General features: G+C 36.7%; 1 protein-coding gene across 1 annotated transcript in view; it reads left to right on the top strand.

Moving 5' to 3' along the window:
- The window catches only part of tmem72 (transmembrane protein 72), a 53,929-nt gene extending 31,122 nt beyond the window's left edge, over nt 1–22,807 (top strand). Inside the window, exons 4-6 of the mRNA XM_039773787.1 lie at nt 4,340–4,479; nt 13,106–13,725; nt 22,518–22,807. Of these exons, the coding sequence (XP_039629721.1) occupies nt 4,340–4,479; nt 13,106–13,533 (568 nt within the window). The 3' untranslated portion in view covers nt 13,534–13,725; nt 22,518–22,807. The remainder of the gene's footprint in view (nt 1–4,339; nt 4,480–13,105; nt 13,726–22,517) is intronic.
- Nucleotides 22,808–23,511: the final 704 nt, after the last annotated feature.

The following is a 23,511-nucleotide window of genomic DNA, read 5'->3' as shown; positions in this document are numbered from 1 at the left end:
AGGACAGCATGGCCTAAAAGAAAACTATAATTGACTGTCCTCTGTATATGAGTTAAAATTTATGTTATGTTTTTTAATGATAGTTCCCAATCAAAGCATATTAAGTGAAAACAGTAAATGTCCTAGTACTGAGCCCTGCGGGACACCATATTTATAATAGGTATAATGACAGAGCACTGTCAGCACATGTCTGTACATGGCAAAATCGATTTGATAAATAAAATCTAAGCCAGGCAAGGGCCTGTGAGTCCAATGTAATTTACCAGTCTTGGCAATAAAATAGAGTGCTGAATGGTATCAAATTCTGTGCTTAAATCTTAAATAAAAGATAAATACAAAAATACAAAGTTGTAAATGAGAATGAAAAGCAATAAAAATACAAAATACCTGGAAACCTCGAACAAGTAACATAATTTATGATACTACATATCATCATAAGTACCTGGACAGAGGGGATTAATTGAGAAAAAATGGTAATAATGTCAGTGTGAGGCAAATGCCTTCCTGACCAAATTTGTTCTAGCTTGCTTTTTAAAAGAATGATTAGAGTCAGCTCATCTAATTACTTTACGGAGGCCATTACAGCGTCTGGGTGCAATGAAGTTGAATGCTCTGTCACTGACAAAGCACAGGTTAGTTTAGAGCATGAAATAAATTACAATCATCAGTGGACTTTATTGGGTGAATTGGAGTGCTGGCCATTGGAAGCCATTTATAGTAAGCAATAATATTTATATTCAATTCAATCAAAAGTGAACATGGGAAAGAACAGTTATATGTGCTAGGAAATTACCCTGGTTTTAACAGCACCTACAGAAGAACAGCAGTTCAACCACCCACCTCATCTGTACCTTATTCTAATTCAAGTCCATTTTGTGGAAATGGATATAAAGTTTTGCCTAAGGCTCAACCCTTAGCCTTCCTTACAAGGCCCATATTGCAAGGCAAACTAACTAAATGTGCAGCTGTCACATCACAAGAACAATGGGGAAGTAATAGCTGAGAAGACAGCAAGGTGCTTTTGCCACTATAACAAGCCAATAATTTAATTCTTAATTTTTAGTTTTATAATTTATAACCTTGTATTTTGGTTATTGTTTGGCTGCAGTTTTGGCTTAGTATATTTTTCACTTTTGCCCAGCCTCTTTTGCTTTTTTTTAACTCTGGATTTTTAAATCCACTTCTTCTGCTTCTACTTAATAAACAGTAAATAATATAAGAATGTATATTATTTGATCTGTGGTGGGTTGGCACCCTGCCTGGGATTGGATTCCTGCCTTGTGCCCTGTGTTGGCTGGGATTGGCTTCAGCAGACCCCTGTGTTTGGATTCAGCAGGTTGGAAAATGGATGGATGGATGGATATTATTTGATAGGATATCTGGCTACTGCCTTTTGATTTCCTCATGGCCCCATTATGCAGTAACCCATATGGCTCACCTTATATCCGTATAATACCCTTTTTTGCAGCTGTTGAATTTTGCGCTGTGTACCATGAAATTTCTTCCGGCACATTAAGAGTTTGCTTTTGAGTAGAGCAGAGGGGAGCACAGCAGGCTAACATATGTGTGACAAAAGTAATCTTTTTGGAAGCAATGCTCTTACAGACCAAAGTTCCCAGTCTTTAGCAGTGCTTTATATTATATCTTGGCATTTACTCAGGCAATTTTAATAATATCAAGGCTTTGTGTTTCCATGTAGCAGTAAACCTGAGCTTGAAAAATAAAATGATTGCCTTCCAAATGAAGCTGAAACAGAAAAGAGCTTTATTGTTTATGACACACAAGTTTAGTTTTGGCACTTGGTATTTCAAGACAGCTTATTTAAGCTTTACATACTTCCTTTTACATTTAGAATGTTGGATTAGTCCAAATGCAAAATAAATTGTGGAAAATTGATTACATAACACAGCCTTGCTTAACTTCTCCACAGGTCTATTTACGTGTGTCATTTTCCCATTTTTGTCAGTTAATGTGCAAGTTCACATCTTGTGTATGGTCAGTGCATTTAATTTTTTTTAGATTGGAGATTTTAGGAAAAACAATAATAGTAGTAGATTGCATGGTTGATTTATATCCAATAGAAATGGCATAACATCCGGATGTTTAATAAATGAAAAAGCATGAAACCTTTATAAGATGTAATTTATCATTTTATCACATGCAACTTAATGTGCCATAACCATTCTTAAATGTGAAGTATTCAGAGGAATAGACAGGAAACGGTTCAGGTTTAAGAGTAAGCTGCAGGTGCACTTGGATAACGATTTCTTAAACATGATCTACTTATAAAAATTAAAAAATAACAATGGTTCATGTAAGTTTGTTCTAATAAAAGAAAGATAACATTTACCACCTTTTACAACACATCTACTCTTAAATGATCTTAAATTTTTTCTAAACAATGTAGGCCAGTTTTTTTCTTTGCTAATTAAGAGGAGTGTTGGGTCCACGAGACTCTGGGCAGGCACACTGTAAATGTCAACAGTTGTTCCATTCTGATAAGTAAATTCATCTTGCCTTCACGAAAGAAAACAGAACAGCAGTAAACCTACTTTATGGTGGAGGGCAGGTCAAAGTTCTGGATGGTCAATCCAGCTTTATTTAATTTATTGTGGCAGTTTTAACACCATCTATTAGTGTGTCTTGAAGCGCATATAATTACTGAGCTATTAATTGCATTTGTAGGGTTTATGGAAATAGGGTGACACAGTAGTTAATAATACTGCCTCACAATGCCAAGAAACTGAGTTGGAATCCCCGGCCAGGTCACTGCACAGAGTGAGTTTGCAAAATCTCAATTTCTGTATGGGTTTTTCCAGGAATTCCAGTTCTCCTCCAACATTCCACAGATAGTCATGTTAAGTTATTTGGTGACCCTAAACTGACCTCATTTAAGTGCATGAGAGTCTATGTGTGTGTGTGTTTGTGTGTGTGTGTGTGTGTGTGTGTGTGTGCGTGTGCGTGTGTGCGTGTGCGTGCGTGTGTGTGTGTGTGTGTGTGTGTGTGTTGGGTGGTTGTGGGAGTGGGTGTGTATGCACGTCCTGCTGTCAGCCTTCAGCTCTGACTCCTCAAAACACTGACATCCAGTGCACATTTTTTAAAACAGCAAAAAACTAATAATAGTCCCAAAATTTTATCTAAAAACAGGAAATTTTAACAGTCTTTTTCCTGTGAGGGGATGTTACTTCAAAACAGAATGGAGCAGGAGGACAGATTTATTATATAGAGAGATTTTATAGCATTCTCACAGGATGATTTACAAAACAGTAAATATGTTTTCGTGTTCTGTGCTCACTATAAACTTGCACTTGATTGACTGGGTAATTTTACTTTGAGATAACAAATACGTACACAAATTTCTAAACAGGATAGGTTTTTACAATGCTGTTTACAACACTGAAAAATCCTGGCATGAACTGTGATGAGTGTATCCAGTTGGGATCCATAAATACAACTAAAAGTCCAACTAGAAATTTAAAGTTTTGAATTCTTACTTTTGAAATAACCATTTTTTATTTTTTCAGAGCCACTATTTTGCTTTTACCCTTACCTTTTTAGGGGCATATTGTCAGTGTAAATGCATTTGTTTATGTATTATTTGTAGACATTAACTAGTTCTACAGCCCATAAATTCATTTGGTAATTACACTGAGAGTTAGACTGTGAATCCGTGAGCCACTTACACAACTCAGAAGAAAAGACTTTTCTTTTTTCCCCAGCAGATGTCATTACAGGGATTAGTCTGTTGATTTTTTAACAACAAGCGTGACTCTGTGTTAGGATATAGTGGGTTGGAAAATGACTGACTGCCAATTAAAAAAATCGGTTAAGAATAATCAAAATGGAGTTCAAGTGAAACTGGTACAAGATACTAAATATCCTCTTTGTGCAAGCTATATTACTTTCTGTTTTTTTGACTAGTTTTTTTCTTTTCATCTTTTCCCAGTTGTACGTGGGATATACTGTAAGTGTCTGATCAACCTTCTCCATACAGCTCAGTCCTGTATTTCCTCCCTGGTCAAACCCATTTCCTTCATGTCTTTTTTTTGTTACTTTATCCATCCACCTCCACTTCAGCATCCCAGTTTTCTTTACCTCTGTTCTTCCATTCCCATCACTCTTTTGCCCACATATTCTGCCCCTCTTCACATAACCAGTTCAACCTCCCATCCTGTACTTTCTTTGATACCTCTCCCACTTTTGTTGTATTTCTGATTCTCTTTTCTTAATCTGTCCTTTTTTAACTCCACACAACCATCTCAACATTCTCACTTAATACTCAATATACTATAACCTAGTCATTTTTATCATACTTGTTCTCTTTTTCTTCTTTTTGCAGGTGCACATCAAATTCAACACTATCCATTTTGTGGACTAAAACAGCAAGGCTGGGTGGTTTCCAAAAGTCTTTAGCCTATACACTCATGTCTATTGTGTGTTTTCTCCATCCAGTACTTGTATGGCATGCCACTATTCCAGGTAATGAACACAATGAAATAGCATCAACAGTTACATCTCTTATCACACAAAACCATACTTGTACCTTTTGCATGTGTGCACATAAGAACAACAGTTAAAAGGGACAATACAAAAAATAGGAGACAAAGCAGAATATTTAAAAAAATGCAAAAGTTGAAGCAAAGACATTTTTAGAAGTAAGGAAGTCTTTGCAAAGTGTATTAGGAACAGTAATGGGAAAATACATTATTCAAAAAAGAAAACAGCATAGGCTGTCAAATTATAAGGTTTTAAATTGTGACAAAGTCCCATTAAGCTACAGAGACTATTAAGGAGGTTTTAAGCAATATGGAAACTAAAATGAATTGCTACTAGGATTAAGAAAGTTAAAATCAAAAATGTTATCATTACTGCATAACATTTGTCTTGAAGTGCCTATACCACATTCCATTTACCTCAGAAGTTGGGAGTTATGAATGATGTCACACCCGAGTTGACCACATTCCAATAAAAAAATGAATAAGGATTTGAATAGCAGTTGATAACAATGCATATCCAAAAATCGTAGCAACATGTCCAGGGATAGATGTTGGACAATAGGCTACTGTGTGTACAACTCATTTAATGAAACACAAATAGACAAAAGTATTAATAAACACTAACGTTCAGCATGTACATTCCCATTTTGGGTTGACATCATGACCTAAAGTCGGACAAACTCTGACTTGACAGACCAGCTCAGGGTTTCCGCGTTGGAAATAAAACTTAAGAGGGAATTCCAATTAGAAATTCCAGCTAGGAACTCGGAAATTCCAACACCCACTTAAAACAGAATGCTGCATTAAATTCCTTTGGACTGGAAAGTTATAAACTGTCCCATTATATTAAAAAAGATAGTAATATGCATCATGCATATTAGAAGCAAGTATTAAAGATACAGATTGAAAAGAAATAGAATTTAGCCATTTAATAGAATGCACTTTAGTTTTGTATGAGGCAAGCATTTCATAATTCAACTAAGAATCTTTCATCAATAACATATAGCTTATTTGAAATTGTCTAAAATGAACCCAGGGGAAGATCTAATTTGTCATCTAGCTAAAGCATTACTAGGACAGATATTTTGAGAATGCACTAAATTGACATAATTTTCAACAAAAATCTTTACATACTACTTGGATAGCCTTGGGGTCACAATCAATCCTAATCCATTAACTGCAGTATTTAGTGTACTTCCAGATGGGATTAAAGTGCATAGGAAAACAATTTTTCAAAGAGCAGAGCATTACAACAGCACACTACTCTATCACACAAATAATAATAATAGATACAACCATTTACTTTAGATAAAAATTAAAAAACACAAAGGAAAAAGAATAAAAACAAGATTCCATCCAAATTGTATAACTTGGGGAGTAAGTCTATTATCTTAAATTAGAAAAAGTCAGATTCTCCTAAAGAGATATGGCAAGAAATCATTAATATTATTTTGGAATAACACATCCCCTACTCGTTTATAATTCTGTAATTATATTGATTATTCTATTACATACAAAGAAAGGTGTTTCTGCTTTTTCTTGTTTCCTTGGATGAGGGTTAAAGCTCCTTTGTTTTTTGTTTTTTTTTTTAATTTTGTTTGCACTGAATTGATTTTTGAAGTAAACTTTTGCATCTAATAGATTATTATTATTTGGTTTAATTAGCTTAATGCTGTTGTAATTATCTGCTTTTCAAAAATAAAATAAAAATAATAAAAGTACAAAAATAAAAGATTGAGCAATTCATGTCAATAACAGGTGTATTAGTAAACATGTAAATGCTGGTTTCAGACAAAGTAGATAATGTTTATATATTATGCTAAAATTCATTGATTCATATATACTTATCATAATCTTGGATTTTTATAAATTTCGGTGCTTGTTCTAGTCATCGTTTAGAACTGCTATGTATGTAGTATGAGGTTTCGGAGTACAAAGAACCTGATGTCAGTTTTTGTGTTTATTGCTGTCTAACAAACTTGAAATTTACATTCTACTGTGGCGACATTTTGTTTCCATCTAAGGTGTTGAACATTGTGTGGGCCGATGCACTGAAATTTTTGGGACATGCTTATTGGTGACGTCAAGCAAGTGACAGTATAAAGTTCAATTCCATTAATTGTGGGTGGACTCTGAAGGAATATATTCCTTTACTTAGCGACTAACTAAAAACCTCTTCTTTTGAATTGCTGGTCTCGAATCTTCACTCGTTTGTTGACTCTGTATTTTGATTGTGTTTTGGGCACTAACAAAAGGTTCTTTCTGATTCCTGTTTTTGATCTTGGCTTGTATTTTTGTTTTCGTATATTCTCTTCATTTTCATTTTTAGACCCCTGTCTGTTTTATGTAGAAGAATATTTTTTTTCTTAATTTTCAGAAAGCTTTCAATAAAATATTTCCAGAGAGTTTAGTGATGTAAATAAAAGAAGTGAGAGTACAAAGTGCAGGCTGGAGATGGTTTCAAAACTACCTGAAAGACAGTATGCAAAGGGTTTTGGTGGAAGGAACATTTTAAAAATTAGGTGTTACTAAAAGTAGTGTCTCTCAAGGATCAGTACAAAAATAAAAAAGAGTGATAATGTGAAAATGTACTAACAAGCTGTTTTGTTTTGCTAATGATGCAAAACTTTCTGGGCTGGCAGATACCATCAGAATCATCATGGATACAGAGGGACAGAATTCATACCTGGGCAGATATGTGGCAGATAATATTTAATGGAAATGTACAGCTCAAGGCAGTCCTTCAAGAGCTTTTATACCAGGTGCTTTTAGTGCTGTTTGCCAATGCTTCATTTTAACCACAGAATGGGCCATCTACAGTACCTTTCAGGGTATTATCCATTGCAGTACATGTGTGGAACATTAGTCATGCCTGATATGACATTCCACCTTGTCCAGTTTAATTTAATTTTAAAAAGCAAATATTAATGTAGCCATCTAAGCTGTTATGAAATGTATGACTGTGAAGTCACAGTCTGGTGCCTGCAATTATGGACTGATATAACACTCTACAGGAAAAGCTTGATATAAGCCTTAAATTCTATGTAAACTTCACAAATGGAAATCAAGAAAGCAAGAGTCACCTATGTCACCCTTCTTGCTGTCTTTGGACAGAAGGCAAATTCACAATTTCTGTAAGATGTATGATAAACCACAGAGCCTTAACAAGAACAAGTTTAGACAAGAACATGCTGTTCTGTTTAAAGTTGTTTATCAAATTTTATACACAATAAGAAACATCTGCATGGATAAGAATGACAAACTATTTAACCTCACATGACTCCTACCCAAAAGAAAGACCTCCCACACTAATCTTATTTAACTTCAGTTTGCTACCAACTCTCTCATTAGCACTGTTTAGAAAAACAACAATTTTTGACTTATTTACAAAGAATCTGACATAGTGAGAAAACTTAAAAACTCAGAAGGCTTATTTTCTCTGTCATCACTGGAAGCTTTTTAAAGGAAAGTAATTTCAACTCAAGGGGTCAGTGATTTTTTTTTTCTATCTATCAACTCTTTTTTGAATCCATTTTTTTGGGGTAACTGGAGCATATACCTAGCAACATTGGTTTTATTAAAATATTATTATTATTATTATTATTATTATTATTATTATTATTATATATGATTTAAAGAAATCATTCCCAAATGTAATTATATGGAACCCCGACATATAATTTAAGACAAGAAGCAACATGTATAATCTGCTCCATTATGTCTGTACATTTGTAGATGAGCGCAACCTATATTTCTTACTTCAGATAGAAGGTGTCACTGAAGGGTGAAACTGAAATGATTTTTATGACAGCAAAGAAGAACAGGTCCTCCAACTTGCAGGGAAAACTTGGGAGTTGGTGGCAGGATTGACACTCAAGCCACTGTAAAAAAAATCTCACATGTTCCAGTGTGATCCTGAGGTGTCACCCGTTGCACGGCTGCATTCGGGTTCCAATCCAAATCGTTTGTTGTGTGGTGGATGCGACAATGCTCTGCACATGCTCTCAAACTCTCCTCTCTCTTCTAAGAAGAACAAATGAAAAAGAGCAGTAATACTGACAAGATGTTTTTCATGATCTCTTTTTATAGTAGCAGACTTATCAACCTTTTTTTGCAAATATTAATAGGAATTAAAGTTTTGCTGCTACTGGGAGAGTTTGCAAGGTGTAAAATTATTTGTTGCCAATCACTTTGGACTTGCCTTGCCTTTAGTGACCAGGTGGTTTAATACAATGGCCTCTTTAACACTTTAATGCCTAGGCATTAACTGAAAATAAATATGTACCTAAATGTTTTGATGTTCAACCCCTTAGATCAGTGTTTCCCAAACTCGGTCCTGGTGAACCCCTGTGGCTGCAGGTTTTTGTTCCAACCAGCTTCTGTTTTTAATTGAACTCCTGAGCTAATTAAGTGAACTGATATATCTCAAGTTCTGTGTTTAGGAAACAATATAGAAATTAGAAACCTAAGTTTGCTAAAAAAAAATATATTAAAATGTACCTAGCAGTTATATAGGAATAATGTATTTTTTTCTTTTTAACAATATTTTCATCTTAATTTTCATTCTACTTTTCTAGGTCTTATAATTATTTAATTAAATCGTTATTTACTAATTAGTGGGTCTGACTCTAAAGTAGTGGCGTTTGATTATTCTGTGTTGTTTTCCTGCGTGTCTGCTCTGCTTGTTTTTAATTGTCATTATTAAGATACAACGAAGGGGAAAAACTGCACAGAGAAAGGTCAAAGTGTAATGAAATTAATAAAAAAGAGTTAAGCATTATAGCAAAAGCAAAAATATTTCTAAATATCTTATCAATGTAAAAATCATGCTGCTAAGCTTTTCTGAATGTTGAATAAAAGAAAAAAAATACCAACTAATTAAATGAGATCAGTGCTATCAGGTGTTGTCACTGATTAGGAATCTGCTTGGAACAAAAACCTGCAGCCACAGGGGTCCACAGGACCGAGTTTGGGAAACACTGCCTTAGATTAACAAGTTTTCCTCCTGTACAATTCATCATCAGAGAAGGCATCATTGAGCCGTGCAATACAGCACCATAACCTTGTACTTCAGTATTACTGAGAAAGTGAATGGCAAGGTTTGCTTTAAATTCATAGATGTTGAAATACACTTTACATGGCACTTGCTATAATTCTGCCTGCCTGGGAAGGAGATACTGCTCCAACTATTATCATTATTTTCCTGGATCAGTGAATGCATTTACATTTTCACACAAAGCCAGGATAAAATGAGTATCATGGTTAAGGCAGGGACCTAGTTTATTAAAAACTCCTGTGAACATGCACACGTCCACTTCTGGAGTTCTCCCTTGGGAAAATGCTCTAACGTCATTAACCTGATGCGCAAAAATGAGTTAAACATCAACATTAACCTCAATCCGAAAAGAAGCATTGAGTCAGTTTCAGTGTGCCTGAGATAATGCAGAGGTTCAAGACCAGACTATGTAGTAGGGTACTAAGAGAAGATGTTCCTCAAGTCTAACTGGTGTCTCAGGGAACAGCAGAACAACATCAGTGGCAAGTTTTGGCCTTGTATTTCTCCTCGGTTTGCTCATCAAATTAATGACTCTCCCTCTCTCAATTAGCAATGTATCACTACACATTTCTTTCAATTTAACTCTTTCAGGGCTGATGTTGACTTTTGTCAAAATTCAGGTGAAGAGGGCGGTAATCAGCTGTAAACTGCAACAAAACTCGCCCTTACATTTTACTTTGACTGTCTTTGCTAGAAGGAAAGTAGCAAAGAGCAAACACCCTTTAAAATGGAATCGACATCTGGGTAGAGACCAAAGCGATTGTGCAAAGCAAAATACTCCATGGACATTTTATGTAATTTTGTTGAACAGGACTCTGACTTGTCAGACTTCAAGTTTGATGCAAGTGATCTGGAGATGGATATTGAAAACGAAAGTGAGGTACCAGCATTATCTGATTGGTTCCCAGCTGATCGTGAGCATATTGCGTCAGACTGCGACCGCCACCACACTCCACTTGCTGTGCGAAGACAGCTAGGCAGCCAGCCCACTGTCCATTCCTGCTGATCACCTAGGTGCCTCCATGCAGCCACTGCCACCAGACAGGCCGAACATGCGCCATCAGCAGCCACAGCACATAGCAACATATGTTTTATGTTGATTGTTAGTGTGAAACCAGCACATTTTTGTGTGCTTTTCAGAAAACTGAGCTTTTTGGAAAAATATTTAGCCCTCAAAGAGTTAAAGAGACATAGCAGATGGAGAAAGTACATCCTCATGTAAACTTTATAAAAAAAATAATTGCAATCATTAACCTTTTGTTGTAAATGTTATTCACTTCCAGTTCATAAAAAGGCCTTGAAATCCCTATATGTAAAGTAATGATTACAAGAGGTACACGTTAGTGAAACCATATCTGAAGCATAATTGTCTCTCTGCAGCTCCATCTCCAATTACACAGATAATACAGATGAGTTGACACTTGCCATTCATTATGCACAAAGTTTTCCCTGATAGCCAAATTAATCCAATATTAGTCAAAGCATATAAAATACTTGGATGTTCAACAATATTCATAAAGAATGTCTCATCAAAGTGCAAACTTCACAGAAGAGCATAATCCCTATATAATACATACTGTGAGAGATCTCATATCAGATCTGGATGACACCTGCAAGATACATCCACAGCACCTCCAAAGGAATACAGAATGGAAGAAACTTGCAGCATGTTCAAATGCACACATTCAGAATCGGCTGCCAGTGTAAAATGCAATGTAAATATTTCCATACATTGCTTGTCTTTTTCTATGATTAATTTACTTGATTTGGTATTATACTACACCTCAGTCCAAAAATAAGTATAAGATATGTTTTTAATGGTATTTTTAATTTATATTTATTTGTCTGGCTGACTCCTTCATTCAAAACGACTTGCAAATTCCGAGATACAATTGGTTGCATTTCTTTTCTTTTTTAATTGGAGCACAGGAGGGTGAAGTGAATTGCTTAGGGTCACACAATGTCAGTGACGAGATCTGAACCCACAACCTCAGGGCTTGAAGTTAATGACATATTTGTGCTTTTTCATCTCTGTAACAGTCTGTCTGTTGCGTGCAGAATTCATTTTGTAACTTTGCAAGTTTATTCTCCTTCTCCGACCTCAAGAAGCACACTGCAAATGTACTTAGTCTTACTCTTGGTACACTTCTAGTCTTCAGTTCTGGGGCACACTGCAATAGTACAACACTTGCAAGTCAGTCTTATTACCATAAATAAATACTAAAACCATATCAGCATGGGATCATCCTGAGCTGACAGCACACTTCAACTGACTCTGTGTCACCCGAGATTATACTTCTGTGTTTACCACTGTACATTCAGCTCATCAACATTAATTTAGTGATTTCTGAAATACTGAGACAAATGATCTTAACCATGAGAAGGAATATTGCCTTTGTGCTAGTATTTGACTTAGAAAATTGGTGGATGCTTCCACTATTTTCTACCTATGACTGCTGTATGCATGTGTGAAGCACATAAGGGTGGAACAGAGTTCATTTTGAAAGACTTTATTAACAATGAATGGACATGTGCATGCTAACAAATTGCAGTGAACATATGGAGTCTACAAACTCCTTAACTGCAACCCACTGAAGAGTTTACATGACCACATAATTGGGTTACTCACTGAGGAACCTTCATGTGTTAACCCAGCTTTTCCAAGGCCGTTATCCTGTTCTTTCTAACCTGAAAAAGCTGCATGGCATTTCTGGAACCAGCTTTCAGTGGATTACTGGATTATTAAAGCACATATAAACACTCGTTTTTTAGAAAACAGGACATAAAAACAAAACACAATTCAATCAAGGAGCTGAAAATAATATAGAAGTACAATAATATGCTCCAAAAATAATCCGTGAAACTCAGCATTTAGTCCCCACCCAACAAAGATAACTATAACTAGACAGATAGTTATAACTATAACTAGATAGCTTGATCTAATTTGGGTTTTTATTTAGAATAAAACAGAATCTCAAATAAAAAGTTTCAGCACGGGTACAGCAAGAAGCCTTTGAAACACAATCAAATAGTATGGTCACTTTGATAGTAATTTCTAACACGCAATAGCTTATTCAAGGACCCTGGGTGTACTGGGCTTTAGTAACAGGGTCAATCACCTTGCTCTGACTCCTTGGTGTCTGCTATCCAACAAATACTCCTTTCCTGGACACCACTACCTAAGTCAGTGCTCACTATATGTATAAGGCACACCCCAGTGTTGAATTTCTCTGCTGTAAAAGTTTACATGAGTTCCCTCAAGACACATTAGCACCCACACAGCCATCTCTAACTCTAGCTACAGTACTTTTCTTCTTTTTCTGGAACTGTGTGCACAGAAGAGCTGTATACTTCGTTTCTCAATATCATTTACCAATCACCGTGCATATTATGCTTAGCCCAAAGAACTAAAGTTTGTTAAAGATGCTTTGTTATTTTTCAAAATTCAAATGTTTAATCATTTTTAATTGTGTTATCCTTGTTTTACCTCATAACTGCCTGAAAATACTTGATGCATCAAACTGCATAACTCAGTTGCTTTTTCTTTCCTTAGGATCTATGCTTGTAATCACAGGCATAGCCTACTTCATATTAAGTAAGAAAAAGAAGATCAGACAAACACAAGGAAATGGCAGTGAAACTGAGAGTTATATTGATCCTTCAGCTACTGCTGTGGATGTCACTGCAGCCGGAGACACGGAACAAACCTATAGCTTCAACCTTGCTGCGAAAAAACAAAAGTCTGCAGCCTTAAAGTACATCCAAAGTGTACTGAAAATTAACCAAACTGAAAAGAAAAGGCACCTCTCAAATCCAGATGAAGACAACTTGGAGCAGCAGAAAGGGCAAAAAAAACAGGTTCATTTTATGGAGAATGAGGTAAAGATTATTCCTACAGATGAAACCAGCCTGACAGACCAGGAGTCTGAGTTGCAGGAAACAACTTCAGACACGGTACCTATTATCTTGTCAAGAAAATAACACTTTGTCGTATCCATGATGTCCTCAAGGCACCCAAGGAACACTGCTGTTTAATAATATCATGTTGGAAGCGGAAGCCAAAAGAAAATCTGATGTCAAACTGAAACTGTGCTCCTCATTTGTGGTGAATCCTCTGTATATGTTAAGTGTTATTGCCTATAGACTCAAAGTAGATGGATGGATTTTCTTTGAGTAAGTAATATTGTATTATAGTTTAAATAAGAATTTTCACAGATACTGTAAAGGTCTATAGTCAATGATCACAATAAATATTGTAAGTCACTTATTTTAGCAATGCTAGAGAAATGAATACAGCTTCTTTATGATAATCAAATTCCCATGCATGTGCAAATACACATACTCACATCATGTAATCAATAAGTGACTTTATAAGAAAATACAGTGTGTGATAGTACTGAGTCATGAAGTACTGAACCAGCTATTGAATTTCTTTACAGTTTTATTCATGCATTCCTTGCCTGTAAATTAACTTAAAGTTTAATGGGAGATATTTCGCATCGTCCTTCTACATATACTTATTTACATTTCATCAAGATTTGTTTTACTTTTCTAAGAAATTTACGCAGACATTGTGTTCTACTGAGCTAATACTGTATGTTAAGATTTTGCTTTTCAGCTTTTTTCAAAGTGATTGTTATTAAGGCAACTGCTTGGTGTTGAGGAAACAAACCCAAATAGAAAACAGAATTAGCAGTCTCAGCTCAGAATATACACTATAGTGATTTGCACTGGAAATTGATGCTAGTTAATTATGACTTAAATTAAAAATATTTCAAATAAGTAACAAAAAGTAAATGTTAAAAAAGGGAAAATCAAATAATTAAGAGGATAATGTGAATGCTACGTGCTTAAAGCCTTAGACAATTCACCAGTCATTTAAGATTCAAAATGCTGTTTTTCTTGGTAAGCGTGATGGAATAACAACACTAGTCTTTCAGAACTGTTTTCAAAGTTTATTTACTACTGAAAGAAACAATTAAACTAATTAAGGAAAGGTTAGTATAAAGGGTAAGAGTCTTTTTAATAAGGTAGTGGTTAAAATGAAAACCAGCAGTCATAAGGAATACACCAGAACAAGAATATCAAATCCTGGAAGGCAGCTTTTATAGAACATACAAAGCAAATATGACTCTTATTCTTGTGGTGTGAAAAAATCTCATTGTGAAATAAATAATAATAATAATAATAATAGATTAAAATGTAGTCTAGGTTATCCTTCTTATTTAACAGGCTGTAAACAGATACTTATTGATGAGAAGAGAAAATTATACACAATTGTTGTTCAATGTTTTATAAAATGTATTTATTCAGGTTAACAGTTATTAAAACAGTATAGCATCGTTAGTGGTGTTCTCACAGCTCTGGAGTCCTGGGATTAACTCCCATCTTGGACATTGTCAAGTTGAACTTTGCAAGTTCCCCCTGTGTCTGTGTGGGTTTTTCAATAAGTACTCCAGTATTCTCCCAAATCCCTAAAAAACCCACTTTAGGTTAATGGCCAAATCCAAATTGGACTTGAGAATGTGAAGGGCAGTTTGAACTGCGGCCTGTAATCCCTAAACTGGAAATATGATGGTTGGAAAATGAATAAATAGATGGATTTTGGAACTGGAACCATAATTAACAAATTAATGTTTGTAAGATAGCAATACAGTACCACATGGCTAGTAGTTTCAGATACATGGGTTGGAATACCAGCCTGGGAATTACTGTTTTATTGTCTGTGTGAAATGTGTATGTTCTCTTTTTGTCCCTATTGAATATATCCCAGTACTCCAATTTCTTGTCATAACCAATAGTGATGTAGATTTGATTGTTGCTGGTATAAGTATAGGAAAGTGATTTAAAAAAAACAAGTTGTTTTGATGTGGTGGGCTGGCGCCCTGCCCGGGGTTTGTTTCCTGCCTTGCGCCCTATGTTTACTGGGATTTTCTGCTGGATTTACTCCAGCAGACCCCCGTGACCCTGTAGTTAGGATATAGCGGGGTGGATAATAGATGGATGGAAGTTGTTTTGATTCATTTATTTTTTAAGCATTTATTATTTTTCAAAAGTTAGTCATTACATGAGAAGTTATTTTTTAACTATACTGTATTCTCACTGCTATGCCATTTAGCTGTGATTCAAATTAACAACATAAAACACAGTGGTATCCTCTTATAAAAAATATACTACATAATCGTGACAACAAAAATCAGCTCCAGGAGGCTTATCAGGCTTCACCCTGAATTCACCTCAATTGAATTTCTGTAGGGTGGCATGGTGGCACAGTGGTAGTGCTGCTGCCTCGCAGTAAGGAGACTTGGGTTCGCTTCCTGGGTCCTCCCTGTGTGGAGTTTGCATGTTCTCCCTGTGTCTGCGTAGGTTTCCTCCCACAGTCCAAAGACATGCAGGTTAGGTGCATTGGTGATCCTAAATTGTCCCTAGTGTGTGGGTGGGCTGGCACCCTGCCTGGGGTTTGTTTCTGCATTGCTGGCTGGGATCGGCTCCAGTGGACCTCTGTGTTAGGATATAGTGGGTTGGACAAGGACTGGATTTCTGTAATAATTTCATATGTTGGTCTTCACATTACACTTCTGTTGTGCTTATGCAATCTACTGTATCTACAATATCTACCAAATGTACAAAAGAAAGATTGGTGCTCAAGGGTACATAACATTTGATGTATCCGTTGCCTCTTGTAGCCTGAGAATGACTTCCAGGGGAGCTGAGGTCTGCTTTAGTCTGAGGCTACATTCCAAATTAAGGACAAGTTCTTGTATTTAATGTGGCTGGTTAAGTACGGGCGGAAGTAGAAGGGGTGAACCCAGCAACATCCAGACCAGAAGTGATGTCAGTAGTCCTTCAGGATGTTCTCCGCCACTCTAAATTAAACAAAACTGTATGTAGTGATAGTGTCATATCTAAAACTTTCCGTATTTTCAGTTGATCCAACACTTGAGAGACAGTCTTGATGCTCACATGCAAGGAGCCATCTATCTATCTATCTATCTATCTATCTATCTATCTATCTATCTATCTATCTATCTATCTATCTATCTATCTATCTATCTATCTATCTATCTATCTATCTTAAAAAGCACATTGATTAGCACATGGAAGTAACAAAAGAAATTAATGAACTTATGTGGCATAAAATGTCATTCATATCTGGGTCTTCTCTTTTTGCAGTTATCACTTCTTTAATGTGATAAAGTTTTCAGAAAGATTATAATAAGAAAGAAAACAAAACATAGTGAAAATATATAGCAAATTAGATATTATATTATGCTAATGCGAGTGGCATAGTGGCGCAGTGGGTAGCGCTGCTACCTCGCAATTAAGAGACCAGGGTTCACTTCCCGGGTCCTCCCTGTATGGAGTTTGCACGTTCTCTCCATGTCTGCGTGGGTTTCCTCCAGGTTTCTCCAATTTATTCCCCAAGTCCAAAGACATGCAGGTTAGGTGAATTGGCGATCTTAAATTGTCTCTAGTGTGTGCTTGGTGTGTGTGTGTGTGCCCTGCAGTGGGCTGGCGCCCTGCCTTGCGCCCTGTGTTGGCTAGGATTGGCTCCAGCAGACCCCCATGACCCTGTAGTTAGGATATAGAGGGTTGGATAATGGATGGATTATGCTAATGCTGTCACGACCTCTTAAAATTAACAATAAAAATTTAAAGCCCAATTTTAAACTCATGCTGAGATTCATTTTTCACTCCACAGAACAAGGGAGCATGTAATTAAAAAAGAATTTAAACTAAAGGAAAGAATGTCCCTGTTATTACAAAATAAGTTGGTTTTCCAGGGCAAAGTTTGAAATATAATACAGAGCAGAGTATGCATTTTTGCTGTTGTTTCTATATATTTTGTATTGCATGTATTGTATACAGTTTAACAGCATTTCTGGGGTACAAAACATATGTTTGGTTTAAAACATTGCCAATAAGAGATTTCTTTAATATACATATATATTTGTGAATGTTTTCACTGTTTCCTTAATTACCAGTAGCGGTCAAACACAAACACTCTTTCCTAGCACAACTCTTTGTTTCCGAGAACACACCTGACTAAGTACATATATACATTGCCTGATTTTGCTTTTTCTCTGCATCATCTTTCATACAAATGGGCAGATTACCAGCTTGTCTTGGAAGACATGGTCACCACTCCGGGAAAACTCACTGAAAAATGCACAACACATTTCCACTTGGCTGACAATTTAGTATTGTCTTAGGCTATTCTCTGTTAGATGCAATATTTTCACTTTGAAATAGTGTAAATTAAATGCTCCTGATTTAATTTATGCTTGTCACTATAAAAGTCTGAAAGAATGTTAGGTTCATAATTAAACTTGTGAGAGCCTAAACAATTCCTACATTACCTTGTGTTTTAGCAGGATAAAATAATGCAACATTTTAGTTGAAATTCATGTCTAAGAACAGTAAAAATGGTTTTCCTAAAACGAACAAAATAAAAATGGCTTAAAAGGTTTAACTATCATTCTCATATAACTAATAGGACTTCTCAGGTCCACAGTGATAAAATATCACATATTTGATTAGCCTTGTCTGTCACTCGTTACTTGGGACACTCTCTCAGATTTCCTCACTCATAATAAACACAATGTGGAGAAAATTCCTGAGTGTGTGACTTTTTAATCATCTCCCCTTTTCAGGAGCACAACATCCAATCTTGCCTAATTATTTCACTCTTCAGTTCCATGAGAGCATATTAATTTATTGCAAAAACACACACTTTATTATTTTTAAGGGTGCTGTAAAGAGAAGTGTTTGCATATAAAATGTGCATGTGGTTCATTCACTAAGAAAACCCACTTAATGATAATAGATTTTGCACACTATAGGTTCCTTTTGAAAGACAACAAAATCACAATGTCTCATTTTAGAGCATACTTCAGGCAATAATGCCATAAGACAGTGTTGCTATTTTACTTCATATTTTTCAAGGTACCTTTGAGCTGCTAAATGCATATACATGTAACAAAAAGAGAGGCAGGCATAAAAACATTTGGGCTCCAAGATGGAAAAACCCTGTTGCAGATATCTGCAATGGAATGAAAATAAATGACAGTTGCAGTTGTCATTGCTTTTTCTGAATATTCTGGACATCTTTGAGCATCACAAAAAGAGCTCCAAATATAGAGATCCATCTTCCTTTAAAGCTGACCCTTCAGTGACAATGGCTTCCAGTGTTGTGGTTGCTTAAGTAGCAACTAAACTGGGTCGGATGGGCCTTCTGTGATCCTGAGCAGAAGAGATGCCTGTGTCTGTTAGTAATGTCCTCCTCCATCCTAAGTCCACAACTGTGTCACACCCTTTTCCTTTCTCCAAATTCTTACTTTATGAGTATTAAAAGCACCCTCTAGGCTTGTGTGTTTGACACTATAAAATATGCCTGGAAACATTATTAGAGGAACAGGCTTTTTTCTCAGGAGAAAGTGCAGAATTAGGATAATGAGATTTTCTCACATATTTGGATACTATTGTTCTCAAAATAACTGAAATATGCATTTATTCTTACAATTATTGCACCCACTTATTTCATTAACAAGATTTTGGGGAGCCAGAAAAGACTCTAGCATGGCAACAAATATTAGCACTTCCTCTGGAATGGCCAGTAATGAGATCACCTCTGATCATCAGCATGGGTTGTAGGGGATGGTCCTGGACTGTATGATTCCTCCTGTGGTGGACCACCTGAACCCACTGCAGTTTGCCTATCAGACAAAGATTGGAGAGGAGGATAAAATTACCTGTTTGCTCCACAAGGCCTTTTCTCCCCCTGACAAAGCTGGCAGCTCTATGAAGATTGTTTTTTGGTTTCTCTTCAATACCATCCAGCCAACCCTGTTAAGGGGTAAACTCAGAGATATGCAGGTGGATGAACCAATGGTTTCCTAGATAATGAACAGTTTGTGAGACTCAAGAACTGTGTCTCTGATACAGATGTGAGCAACACTGAAGTACCACAAGGAACAGCCCTTTTTTTCCCTTCCCATCAGCAAAACCAAGGAAGGAACTGGTTATCGACTTTCCCTGCACCAAAGACCATCTATATCCAGTCACTTTTCAGGGAGTGGATGTGGAGGTGGTGCACTCCTACAAGTACTTTTGGGTCCACATCAATGATAGGTTGGACTGATCTGGTAACACAGAGGAACAATATAAGAAAATGGCAAACAAAATCTCCTTTAATGTGGGTAGTGACATCCTTTGCGTGTTCTACAATTCTGAATGGCCAATGTGATTTTATACGCAATAATGTGCTGTGCTGGTAACATCACTTCAAGAGAGGCCAATCAAATCAACCAGCTAATTAAAACGATAGGCTCAGTTATAGGACATACTCTGGACACCCTGGAGGTAGCAGCAAAGGAGAGAATGAAAACAAAACTGAGTACTTTTATGAATAATGTTGTAAATCCTCTCTCTGACACACTAATACTGAGTACTTTCAGCCAACGAAGAAGCATGTCAAGAAATGCTAAGTCAGAAATTTTCTTTCTTTTCAGTTTTCTTTCCATGTATTTATTCTGGTGTGTGTTCAGGCCTTAGTGTGTGTATTTATTTATTTATTTACTAGCAGATTACCCAGTGGCTTCACTCACTGAATGGAAGGGGAAAATTTATGGCTCTCATGAGACAACGGCATTAATGACCCAATTCTGTGATAGATTTGCCCCTGTATTTTAAATGTCGGCATAAAGCCAGACTCCTCGGTAGCCGCCGTGGTGGCAAATGATGTAATCTGAAAACACGAATTGTATTTCCTAATATATTCTGTAGAAATAGAGTTGAATGTGGATTTGCACCAGAAATAAGAGACAACAACAGTTCAGGTGGATGGCTTAAAGGTGTTAATTTCACCTTGCCGTCTGAACAACACATCCCACATGATTCAAATTTAACCCTCTGTGCTTGGCAGTACTCACACATGATGCCCATTTCTCCTGTTGTATCTTTTGGATGTAGGCAGCAATCTTTTTCAATGTTATAATTGAATCCCTCCATATACAGACCCTGACGCCTGTGTGATGTGGTAGCTTGTGAATACTGCATCTGTCGAATTTGATTCTGTTCAGCCTGTTGTTCGGGTGATTGTGAGGCTCTCAATTGTGATTGTTGTATATGTTGACCAGCGAACCTGTGAGCCTTCTCTCTCGATCTACTTCTGTCTCACTTTCTCTGTGTAACTTGTACGTAATTTCCATTTCAAACGCAAGTGCATTATAATATGTTCTGTAGTCATACGTAATTTCCGTTTCAAATGTGAAAAGAATTTTATACATATAGATTTATTTAATGAGCTTCTTTAAAAAGCAAAATTTGCACTTAGGGATAAATTAAGTTCTATCTTTATCTATCTATCTATCTATCTATCTATCTATCTATCTATCTATCTATCTATCTATCTATCTATCTATCTATCTATCTATCTATCTATCTATTCTGACCAAATGGGATTGCAACAGATTCCAGGCAAAAGTGCATGTAAGCAGTCAAGGGTTCAAATAAAATACATTTTATTACACAAAAATACTTTTTTGCAGGTTCTTTCTCCAAAACCAATATTCACAAGCACAATTCAAAAATTGATTCTCCTCTCCTCTCTGATCATCTCCTCCAGGGAAGCCTTGTCCTCTGCCTTCCGACTCCAAATTGCCTGGATGAGATTAAACGGCTTCTTTTATGCCAGACCATGGAAGCACTTCTGGGTCAGGTGGAACTTCCTTAAAATGTGTGAGTCCTCTACCCACAGGTCCCTCTGGCAGCACCTATGTACCCCAACAGGGCTGTCCATCAGGACTACAATTCTCAGAATGCCCTGTGGGGGTACAAATGGGAGTTCTGCCTGAGAGATATTGACATCTGGTGTACTGGAGCCCCAAGAGATAGTCCTTCCATGTCCTTCCTTTATATCTTCCCAGCCAAGAAAAGTACCTACAACCAACCCATCCAGGACACCAGTCCATCCAGACCCTTCCCTTATGGCTTCCTGTCCAGGTAAGGAGCCACTCACCCACCTGGCTGAAATGTCAGTCCATCTGCCCTGGCACCTAAACTATCATTCTATCTAATGGGATGTGTGTGGCACATCCACTCAGGTTATAAACTCCAGTCAACTTAAAATGCATATTCTTGTGAAGGGGAAGAAGACGCCTGTAGACACTGGGAAAACAAAGCAATCAGGCTTAAGAAGATTGGACAAGCAGGTTGTGCAGGTTATTGATGAAGCCTTCCAGGCCCAGAGAGCATCTTTGCTCACTGTCAAAAATCTCCAGAAGGCCTTTCACAAGGTCTTGGAGGTTTGGTTTCTGGACAAGCTGCAGCACAGTAGCTTTGGAGACAACATGCACCGGTGGACAAATTAATACTATCACCACCAGAAAGTTGGTCATATACTGTATGAATCAGGGGGAATCCTCAAAAAAAAAAAATAAACCAACTGCGCCTAGAAAGCAGGAACCAGTTGTGATGGTAAGGATTTTGTGCCCTCAAAGTTTTGGATTTGTTTTCTACTGTATTTGGACCTAGTTATTGTTGTTAGCCTATATCGATTGGTTCAGTAAAAATATTAAATGGACATACTGTTAGTGGCTACAATTTTATTGTTTGTAACTCTACAGAATCATTCAGGTGCACCTTACTACCAGCTGCAGCACATCAACAAAATCCAGCACCTCAAGAATTGTTTTGCATTAGCAAGGACAGTCTCAATTCCAGTAAACTAATAATTTTGGTATTTATAAACCCTTGTGGAGAGGGAAAGTAGCCAAGCAATGATCAAACTATTTCCCATTTCTTATTTTGGTGGGTCATGTTATTGTCGGGTTTACTGCATTTGAGTTTTATGAATTGTTACACATGTGCATATGGGAGGCAGCTAAAAGTCTAAAGTAGAGGTAATTAAACGTCAGACCAGGGGATGGCAGAGTGCACTGATCCATACTCTTTTTCATTGGCAGACCAACCATGGGAAATTTTGCCTGGGTCCGATGACATCACTTCCAGTCCCGGGCCCACTTCCAGTTCCTGCCCCGATTACGTCACCACCCCTGCCTGACTTTAAAGCCACCATGTTTCCCTGTCTGTTTGTTCTTGTTCTGGACGAAAGTCTGTAAAACTTTGAACCACAACCTTCACTTTTGGCAGCCAGTTTCAAGTATATTTCTGTCTGAATCCTTTCACAGAATGTAAAGCATTTATAGGATATTGTGTTTGCCCCAATTGTCAGATCTTTGTGTAAAGCATGCAAATTCCATCACAAATTAATTTCGTGAATATTATGTAGTGTGTGTTTTCTACTCAGCTATTATAATAAAGTTATAAAATTACATTTTATGTCCTATAAATACTAATGAATATGGAAATTTCCTGTGTAATGCATTTTTATTCAATGTGTCTGTATGTTAGCTCTGGCTGGAAGCAAGGGCTGTGGAAGGGGAGCCCAATGTCTTGTCAGATCCTGTAGTCCTTCGATTTGAGATCTGTCCCTGGTGCTGGTTTGTGACCGTTAGTTCTGCTGAGACAAGAATTACACAAGGAAGGAGTACTTTCACCTTTTAACTCCTCATCAATGACTTTGTGTTGATCCCCAGAGCTGCCCAGTATGGTAGCACTACATGCAGATGACTTCTGGTACCTTTAAGAGAATGTAATAACCACAGCCTATGGGACGAATCATGCCCTGGACAAAATCACAATATATGTAGATAGCTTAAGTATTACTATCAATAAAGAGAAAACAACAGTTACAAGTTTCTCATATCTTACTAAAGTCCAAGCTGGAAGACTAAAAATGGCTGACACACACACTGGCATTGGAAGAGCATCACACATACCTGGAGATTTCCTTTAAAATAGTTCATCATGAATGTAGAAGCATCAGTCAGAAGAAAACATAAAGAGGAATCTGGAAGGAACACATTGGGACACCGATGAGATAATCCTCAAAGTTGT

This window comes from Polypterus senegalus, chromosome 1 (assembly GCF_016835505.1).
Source record: "Polypterus senegalus isolate Bchr_013 chromosome 1, ASM1683550v1, whole genome shotgun sequence".
Lineage (NCBI taxonomy): Eukaryota > Metazoa > Chordata > Cladistia > Polypteriformes > Polypteridae > Polypterus > Polypterus senegalus.
This window is presented reverse-complemented; position numbering and strand designations above follow the sequence as displayed.